Source organism: Chrysochloris asiatica, unplaced genomic scaffold (genome assembly GCF_000296735.1).
Source record: "Chrysochloris asiatica unplaced genomic scaffold, ChrAsi1.0 scaffold00141, whole genome shotgun sequence".
Classification (NCBI taxonomy): Eukaryota; Metazoa; Chordata; class Mammalia; order Afrosoricida; family Chrysochloridae; genus Chrysochloris; species Chrysochloris asiatica.
Genome location: NW_006408659.1, coordinates 1170543 through 1180726, shown reverse-complemented (window position 1 = coordinate 1180726; position 10184 = coordinate 1170543). Strand labels below are relative to the sequence as shown.

The window sequence follows — 10184 nt, the reverse complement described above, 5'->3', positions numbered from 1 at the left end:
GTCCCCAATGGAAGAGAGAGAAAGAGAGTCCTTCCCACAAATCCATTATATTGCGAGCAAACCACACCCCTAAGGAAGTATCACTTTAATTGATTGGTTACACATAACCACTCATCATAGAGTTAACTCTGCCTGTATTAGGTTTCATTACCATGGGACCTCCCAACTGCTAAACCTTTGGAAATTCTGGCTTGATACAGAACCCTAACCATTGCACTTCCCCTTCTTAATGGGTGAAATGAAAAGGCTATGGTCAGGAAGGAAGATTCAATGAGATAACAAGAAAACTGCATAGCTAGATTCTTCTTCATTATAATAGATTTGGTTTTAAACTTGAAAAGTTTAAATCAGCTAAGTATTTTTGTATATATGTTTTATTCTACTTAGATAAAATCTAACAATACATTATGGCAAGAATGTTTCATTAAAAACACCCTTCTTAGATGTTAAGAAATAGGATTTCTATTGAATCAAAACATGAGTGATAAAATTAACTTTGAGTTATATGTTTTCTTTTTTAGCTGCTATAGTTTTTGTTTTGGTCCTGAAAGCATTTTCAAGAAATTGGTAAAGCATGGCTTTAGCAGATAAAAGACTTGAAAACTTGCAAATCTACAAAGTTCTTCAGTGTGTTCGAAGCAAAGACAAGAAACAGATTGAGAAATTGACCAAGCTTGGATACCCTGAGCTAATCAATTTCACAGAACCTGTGAATGGCCATAGTGCCCTGCACTTAGCCTCGGTTTCCAATGACATTGATATGGTCAACTTTCTCCTCGACCTTGGTGCTCACCCTGATGTGCAAGACAACATGGGCCGTACTCCAACCATGAAAGCTGCAGAGCTGGGCCATGAGTTGTCAGTGGAAAGATTAGCCAAGGCAAAGGCTGATATGACCTTAGTTGATCATGAAGGAAAAGGTAAAAATACCAGCATTCTGTCTAATAAACGTAATTCACCTTATAGGCAGAAACATTGAAAATGTACTTTTTAGATTTCCAATCTTAGAAGTGAATTGGATTAATGTATGGATTAAAATAAAAAGCTAAGTTTTCACTCCGGTACCTAGGGATATTGTCTTCCCATAATTTGAAAATAATATTTGTTGTTGTTGTTAGGTAAGTATTGACTCATAGTGATCTTGTGAACAACAGAATATGAGATACTGCCCAGTCCTGTACTTTATCTTCACAATTGTTATACTTGAGCCCATTGTTGCATGATATCCTTCTACAGGTACTGGTCCCTCCTGTCAACATGTCCAAAGTACTAGAGACAAAGTCTTGCCATCTTAGCATCTAAGGAGTACTCTGGCTATACTTTTTCCAAGACTATAATTGTTTATTCTTCTGACAGTCCATAGTATTTTCAATAGTATTCATCAACACAATAATTCAAATGCATGGATTCTTCTAAGGTCTTCTTTATTCACTGTCCAAAGTTCACATGCATATAAAATAATTGATAAACCCAGGGCTTGGGTAAGGCACACCTTAATCTTTAAATTGACATCTTGGCTCTTTAACACTTTAAAGAGATCCATTGCAGCGGATTTGCCTAATGCAATTCATTCTTTGATTTCTTGACGGATGTTTCCATGATTGCTAATTATGGAGTCAAGCAAAATGAAGTCATTGATAACTTCTGTCTTTTCTCCATTTATCATGTTATTTATTGGTCCAGGTGTGAGGACCTTTTCATTCTCTTTACATAAAAATACAAAACATAATGAAGACTACAGGTTTCAGCAAGCAAGGTGATGTCATCTGCATATTGTAGGTTTTTAATGAGTCTTCCTCCAATCCTAATGTCATATTCTTCTTCATATAATCCACCTTCTCTGATTTACAGATTTGAGAAATACAGTGAAAGGACACAATGCTGGCACACACGTCTCCTGATTTTAAGTCAGTCAGTATCCCTTGTTCTGTTCGAGCCACTGCTTCTTGGACTGTATGTAGACTCCTCATGAGCACAATTAGGTGCTCTGGAATGCCCATTCTTTACAATGTTATCCATAGTTTGTTATGATCCATACAATATAGGTCTATGGAAAATTACATTATCTTTTAATTTCATTTTCCATGAACTTTTGTCAAGTTCCTCTTAAATTAGCAAAATAAGTGTGAGAGCTTTATCATTTAAAAATGAAAATCTGAATTAGGTTAATCTATTACACCCTCGGAAACCCTGCACAGGGTCGCTATGGGTCGGAACCGACTCGATGGCACTTAACAACAACAACAACATACATGGTATTAAGGAGCTCTGGAAGCATAGTGGTTATGAATCGGGCTGTTAATCTCAGGGTTAGCAGTTCGAAACTACCAGCTGTCCCACGGGAGAAAGATGAGGCTTTCTGATCCTGTAAAGATTTACAACTTTAAAAACCCTGTACAGGGTTACTATGAGTCGGAACCAACTCCATGGCACATAACAAAAACAACATACATGGTGTTTTAACTATGGAGTATTTTCAACCAATAGATCTGTTTTGGAAGAAGTGTAGCCGGAGTGCTCATTGGAGGCCAAGATGGCTAAACTTCATCTCTCATACTTTGGACATATTGTCAGGATGGAACAGTCGCTAGAGAAGGATGTCATGCTGGGTAAGATGGAGGGTCAGAGAAAGAGAGGAAGACCCCCAACGAGATGGATCAGCCAGGTGGCATCATTGATGGCGTCAGATATGGCAGCGGTAGTGAGGCTGGCCCAGGATTGGACATTGTTTCTTTCTGCTGTGCATGGGGTCGCTATGAGTCAGTTCCGACTCGATGGCACCTGACAACAACAACAACATACTGTAACACAAATGGATGACTTGAACACCAGAAATTTATTCCATCATAGTTTAAGAGACTAGAAGTTCAAATTCAGAGTGTTGGCTCTAAGGGATGGCTTTCTCTTTTTGTCAGTGCTGGAGAAAGGTCCTTGTCTCAGCATTACTAAACCCAACATTCCTTAAAGATCTCCATGCATCTTGGCATTAGTCTTCCCCTAGATCTAGGAGCTTCACACTGCATGGAATCCAGGACTAAAAGATGCACTTTACTAGCAGCTCTTCTTTCTTGGTGATAGTAGATCCCTCTGAGTGCTGCTTGATTGTTATATTCTTTTATATCTCTAGAGAGATTGACTCATGATACAACCTAATCCTCTAGACTGCATTGGTCCTCACTTACATCATGGAAATGAGAATTTAAACACATAGAATAATTACATCAATTCAGGGCTGATCACATAAATTCATATCATGTTGTGGTTGTTGTTATGTGCCGTGGAGTCGGTTCCGACTCATAGCGACCCTGTACAGGGTTTCCGAGGCTGTAAATCTTTACGGGAGCAGAAAGCCTCATCTTTCTCCTGCGGCACAGCTGGTAGTTTCAAACTGCTGACCTTGTGGTTTGCAACCTGATTTGTAACCACTATGCTACCAGAGCTGCTTCAGATCACATCATGGGGTGATGAAATCATTGAATAACTGCCACATTACATTATTGCTGTTGTTAAGTGCTATCAAGTTGGTCCCAACCCATAGTGACCCTGTATAGGATTTTCAAGGAGTGGCTGGTGGGTTTGAACTGCCGGCCTTGGGGTTCAAACCAGACTTGCAGTGCTTATCCTACAGTGCCACTTGTTATTATCTATTGTCAAATTGGTTCCCAACGTATGGTGACTCCACATGTTACAAAGTAGAACTTCTCTGCAGGATTTTGTATAATCTTCACAGAAAGCCCCTTGTGGTGGTGCTTGACTGTTAACCAAAAGGTTGATAGTTAGAACCCACCAGCTATTCCAGTATGGTGTAGGTCCTGGATGTAAGGATTCAGTATTTTTCTCTTCATTGGAACAATATGATCTGCCTAAATGACATAGCCACCTGCCATCTAGCTTTTCGTCATACTGTTGCCACAATGACAGCCTGCTTCTTACAAACATTAATGGGCTGCACATTTTATCATTCATCTCTTTGTAGCTCTGCAGTTTTCCAAGAGGTCAGTCCCCTTTAAATGCCCCCCAAACACTATACATTCCAAGAAGGCCCACTTGGGTATAGACTGTAAGATGCCAAATATACAGGGTCCACAATAATTTATGTATCCACATTCAGACTTTCTTATCTAGTTCATATCTAGTTGTGATTGTTTTTTAACAACACTATCAAATATGGAGTTCTGGTGTGGTGCTGTGTGTTAATGCATCGGACTGCAAAGCCATTTGAACTGCAAGGTCGGTGGTTCAAGCTCACCAGCTGCTCCTTGGAAACCCTATACAGGGTCACTGGGTCGGAATCGACTCAACAGCACTGAACAACAACAACACTATCAAATATGGAACTTCTTTTTTGTTTTTCTTAGTGTTTCAGCTATACTTTTGCTATTCCAGCTAATTATGGCTTTTTAAATTATTGTTTTCTTCCTAAAAGATACAAATTAGTATGGATTACTAATCCAGGGGATTCTATTTCTTGGCAGGTATTTTATTTTACTGCATTTTACCTACCAAGCGGCACTACCGTTGTGCTCTGATTGCCCTGGAACACGGTGCCGATGTCAACAATGTTACCTTTGAAGGAAAGCCGATTTTTCTCAGAGCTTGTGAAGAAGCGCATGATGTTAAAGATGTGTGCCTGACACTTTTGGAAAAAGGAGCCAATCCAAATGCTATCAACACAGTATGACTATTCCTGTGATTATAAATGTTCCTGTTTTCAATGATAGAATCTTAATCAGTATAACTTTGCACTCCCCACTGAACTCTAGTAAAATCATCCTGTTATTTTATAGATTATTCATTTCTATTCAACATGCTTTAAGATGACATATTTAATACCATTCTGTTGTCATTATTCTATAGTCTCCTGCTTAATTGTGCGTACAAAATTACCATTTATTATGCACATTGCTAAAATATACTTATAGAAATAGTTGAAATGGTATAACTTATGCTCAAAAATTTATCTTCTTTAAATAGTTCAGCCTCTTTCACCAGTCTATTTTTGCCCCACTCCTCATTTGGCTAATTTGATAAAGTTTCCTGTTCTTGTAATTCCCATTTCTAGAAAGTCTCTATAAATCTACTCAAAATCTAGATTTCCTTCTAATTAGAAAACACACCTATAACCAAATGTTAGCCTTCACTTTGCATCTTTCTTCATTTCTTGCTCTGCTCGAAATGCCCTGACAATGCCCCACCCCCCACCCAAGTACAATGTATTTAACATGATTTCTTAATAGAAAGACCTCTGTGACCATGACTGTGAGTTTAGAATGCTACACTGTGGCTATTGACTCATACTTGCCCCCCTTTCTGTAGTTATTATGTGAAACGAATGAAAATATTGAGAATGATCAGACAGTATCTCTAGGCTAAATGGGTTTAGAAGAGACACATACTGAGTTTAAACTGGGCAGCACGAGTGTTATTTAACGTGACAGCTATAAACAACATTTGATCTGCTTCGTACCCAGTCCACAGGTCGTACTGCTTTAATGGAAGCCTCGCGAGAAGGAGTCCTGGAACTAGTTCGAGGGATACTGGAGAGAGGAGGTGATGTTAATGCATTTGACAACCAACGACATCATGCTGCTCATTTTGCTGCCAAAGGAGGCTATTTTGATGTAAGAATCTGCTCTTTGTTTTAAAATTACTTGTTAAAAATGTCCTCTTTTTCTTAAATTCTTATCTATCATATAGGTTACACTAAGCTAGGAATTTTTCTGAGCCACCTACTTTATATTCATCTCCATTTTCCCCAAAATTCTAAAAATTTTATTTCATACCAAATGTTATTGACAAAACACATACCACCTATCTACTTATTCTGACCTGTTTGTTAATTTTTCATTTAATATTATTAATAAGATCATTCTGTGTAATTGACTACTACAGTATAAGAACTCGTGCCCATTGGGACTACCTTATTTTGTATTTCTTCTGTGTGTCACAGATTCGAATATTGCATGTTCTAATTGTAATGAGAAAAGTGCCATCGCACTTATATTTGTCGTGGGTTTGTGTGTATCTATTTATTCACCTGCAGTCTTCATGTGGCATTGTGAGATAAACACTGAGATAAGCACAAGTTCAAGCCAGAAGGTTGGTGGTTCAAACCCACCAGGCGCTCTTTGGAAACCCTATATAGATGGGTCGCTACGAGTGGTAACCAAATCAACGGCCCTTAACAACAACAAATTCATTCACTTACTCTGATCATTTGGACATATCAGCAAAGGATATCTGCTAGATTTAGTGACATTGCAGAAATGAAATAGAAACAAATAGTGTCCTGTTTTACCAGCGGTTCCTCAGAAACCCTAAACAGGGTCACTAGGAGTCAGAACCGACTTGACAGCATTTAACAACAAGATTAACAACATCTTTGTAGTGTAGCGGTTACACATTGGGCTGCTGACCAAAATGTCAGCAGTTTTGAATCTACTAGACACTCCTTGGGAGAAAGATGAGGTTATCATAAACATTTGTTGTTGCTGTTGTTAAGTTCCATTGAATTGGTTCATAGGGTTTCTGAGGAATGACTGGTGAGTTTGAACTGCCAACCTTGCAGTTCAAACCAACTTTGTGGTCGGTCCAGTGCTTATCTTATAGCACCACATCTCCAAAACCCTATACAGGGTCGCCTTGAGTTAGAACCAACTCAACGACACAACACCTCCACCACCACCTTTATTTTGGAGTCTTAGTGCTGTGCTGTAAGATAAACATTGGACTGCTAATCACAAGGTTGGCAGTTCAAACCCACCAGCCTCTCCTCATAAATGCAACATGGGCTGCTTGCTATGAGTGTTACGTGCACTTGACAGCACTTAACAACACCTTTATTTAAGGAGCCCTGGTGGTGCAGAAGGTTAGATACTGGGCTGCTGATTGAAAGGTTGGAGTTTTGAGCACACTAGATTTCTGTGGAAGAAAGATGAAGCATTCTGCTTCAATAAAGATTTACAGCTTCGGAAACCCTGTACTTCAGCGTTACTGTGAATTGAAATCAACTAAGTGGCAGTGGATTTGGTTTGGTTATCTTTATTTTTGTCTTTGAGCCTCTTCTCTGCATTAAATTATACATAAAATAGAGGTCACATTTGGTAAAGAATTTGTTCCATTGATGCTGTTTACTATATTCTGATGCATTCTTTAATTGCCTAGATTTGTGCAAATGATAATGCCTAGGCTGAGTTCTGTGGCTTGGTCTTTTCTATATCTAACTCAACACTGTTTGCTAGAACTTTTAGCAATGGTGGAAATGTTCTCTATCCACTCTGTCCAGTATGGTAGCCAGTAACCACAGTAGTCCTGGGGGAGCTGTAGGATAGGCACTGGACTGCTAGCCACCAGCTACTCCATGGAAGAAAGATGAGGCTGTCTACTCCTCTAAGGATTTAGAATCATGAAAAGCCTATATAGGATCACTGTGAGTCAGAATCAATTCTGTGGCAGCATGTTTGGTGTTTTGGCTAGCCTTTGAGAACTTTTAAACATGGCTAGTACATCTAAGGAACTACATTTACAATTTTCCAATGTCATTAAGTTTAAATTTGAAGTAAATTTAAATTTGAAATAGCCATATGTGCGTAGTAGTTAATGTATTAGATAGGAAGGCCTAGGTGCCCATCTTCATCCAGCAAATGTTCACTCCCATTCCTCTACAGTATCTGCTATTTCCTTTGCAGATATTGAAGCTTCTTTTTGCCTACAACGGAGAAGTGGGGCTGATAGCAATGAATGGGAACACACCGCTTCATTATGCTGCCATGGGTGGTTTTGCAGATTGCTGTAAATATATAGCTCAGCGAGGTAAAACTGCCTAGCAATTTTATGCTTTAAGTGTTTTTTTTATCTACTCACAACATGGATGAACAGAGAATTTGGGCCTGTAACTTGCCAGTAGCTTGACTTTCTCAAGAAGCCAAACCTTACTCATCTATAGAAAAAGTTGAGTTTTTCGTATACTACCTTCTATTAAAACATGAGTCTACTATTAAAAGTAATGAAAACCCATTTGTCTTAGTTCTGTAGTGCTGCTAAAAGAGAAATACCACAAGTGGATGGCTTTGACAAACAGAAATGTCTTCTCTCACAGTTTGGGAGGCTTCAAGTTCAAGTTCAGAGTGTCAGCTCCTTTTACTACCTGTAGGCCCAGAATTCCTTGGAGCTCTCCATGTATCTTTGTTGTTGTGAAGTGCCATCGAGTCTGTTCCGACCCATAGCGACCCTGCATAGGGTTTCCAAGGAGCGACTGGTGAGCTTGAACCACCGAGCTTGTAGTTCAAATGGCTTTGCAGTCTGGCCCATTAACCCATAGCACCACACCATGACTCCCCTGATTCTAGGAGCTTTACAGTGCAGGAATGTCAGGTCCAAAGGATGCACTTTACCTCCAACTATACTCCAACTCTTGGTGGTAGTAGTTCCCTGTAGGAAACTTTCTAGCAAAAAGTCTCCTTTTATTGCTTGGAAGATAAAAGGTGTTGCAGGCTACTCCCCTGAGGAAATTTCCTTTCGGTTGATTGGCTGATCAAAGAAGATCTCATCATGTAAATGATTACATTATATATTAGATCTCATAGTGGAGGGATAACTACATCTTAGCTGCCAAACAACTAAGAATCCGGGTCACCAAAGCCTTAACTGTTGCATCATTTCTCCAAATATTATTAGGTTCATTTTTAAAGTCTAAAGGAGATTGTTCGTGAGTCAACCAATTATTAAAATACTCATGGCACACCTTAGTTTTTAATATGACAGTATCAGCATAACAATAAATAAGCACTAAAAACCATATATTTTGACTGAATTTTATTCTGTCATCTTTAAAGGCGTTCCACTATGTTAATTATAAAAAAAAATTCTTAGGATAATTTTTAATTATTAGGCAAATATTTGTGGTAGAGGGGAGACATGAAATGAAATGGAAATTTTCATGGAAAGTTTAAAATTAAGCAATTTTATATCCTGGTGTGTCAGACTGCAAAGCCGTTTGAACTGCAAGGTCGGTGGTTCAAGCTCACCAGCTGCTCCTTAGAAACCCTATACAGGGTCACTATGGGTCAGAATCGACTCAACAGCACTGAACAACAATAGCTTTTAAGTCACTTTATTTATTTAATGAATAATAAAGCTAATATTATCCTTAAATTAATAAAGTCGTAAGCTAATGTTATCATCTTAAGGAACATACTCAACTATATATAATGCAGTTTTAGGAACATATACAACTATTATTGTTGTTGTTGTTAAGTGCCGTCGAGTCTGTTTCGACCCATAACGACCCTGAATAGGGTTTCCGAGGCTCTAAATCTTTACGGGAGCAGATCGCCTCATCTTTCTCCCGCGGAGCAGCTGGTAGTTTCGAACTGCTGACCTTCCGGTTCGCAGCCCGATTCGTAACCACTATGCTACCAGAGCTCCTTATATACAACTATACAGACTATAATTTAAATGAAAATATTAGTTACATTTAAAGATATAGACAATTTGGTATTAATTACATGCTACTTGAATGCATTTAAAACACTTTCTTCTTTGTCAGAGATGGAACTGCATTCAGCTGAACTTGATCTTAGTTTTTTTGTTGTTTTTTAGGTTATGAGAAGCAGGCTAAAACTTAGAGTACAATTCTTTAATATGTAGAACAGAGAAAGTGTTATTCATTTTCTATCTTCCATACAGGCACAAAACCTTAGAAGTCATTGGGACCTTAGAAATCCTTTGTAGTTTTCACTAATATTATAAATTAGACAAATGTGCTGGCATAACTAATTAGGGTTATGACTGATCCATGTTTACTTGTGTAAGTTCATACTTTACTCATCCATCCAAAAGTACCTTTAAATGGTAAAACAAGAAAAATTGATTAAATGCAATGTTTGCTTTCTCTGTCTTATACATTGTATTTTAAACCTGTCACTCTCAGTAGTTTATGCTGATGCTTTATTTATATCATCATATATGTTTTTAAAATGACACATCTGTTCAGTTTGACAGAAGCTTCAATAACTTTCACAAAATCACTTTGGGGAACAAAAATCACCAAACATGCACTCCAGGGTTTTTTTAGCTCTGAGATGATGACGTGAAAGATAAACTGAGGAGTAAAGGGCCAGAGTTTGGGTCATGCAAAAAGCCTTGTCAGGTGATGCAGAAAAGATCCATCTTCCTAGCATAAT

At 38.3% G+C, this 10184-nt stretch overlaps 1 protein-coding gene across 1 annotated transcript in view; it reads left to right on the top strand.

Moving 5' to 3' along the window:
• The first annotated feature begins 527 nt into the window (after window positions 1–527).
• The window catches only part of ANKEF1 (ankyrin repeat and EF-hand domain containing 1), a 29324-nt gene continuing 19667 nt past the window's right edge, over window positions 528–10184 (top strand). The window contains exons 1-4 of the mRNA XM_006870416.1: window positions 528–920; window positions 4476–4675; window positions 5472–5621; window positions 7689–7812. Coding sequence (XP_006870478.1) covers window positions 575–920; window positions 4476–4675; window positions 5472–5621; window positions 7689–7812 — 820 coding nt within the window. The 5' untranslated portion in view covers window positions 528–574. The remainder of the gene's footprint in view (window positions 921–4475; window positions 4676–5471; window positions 5622–7688; window positions 7813–10184) is intronic.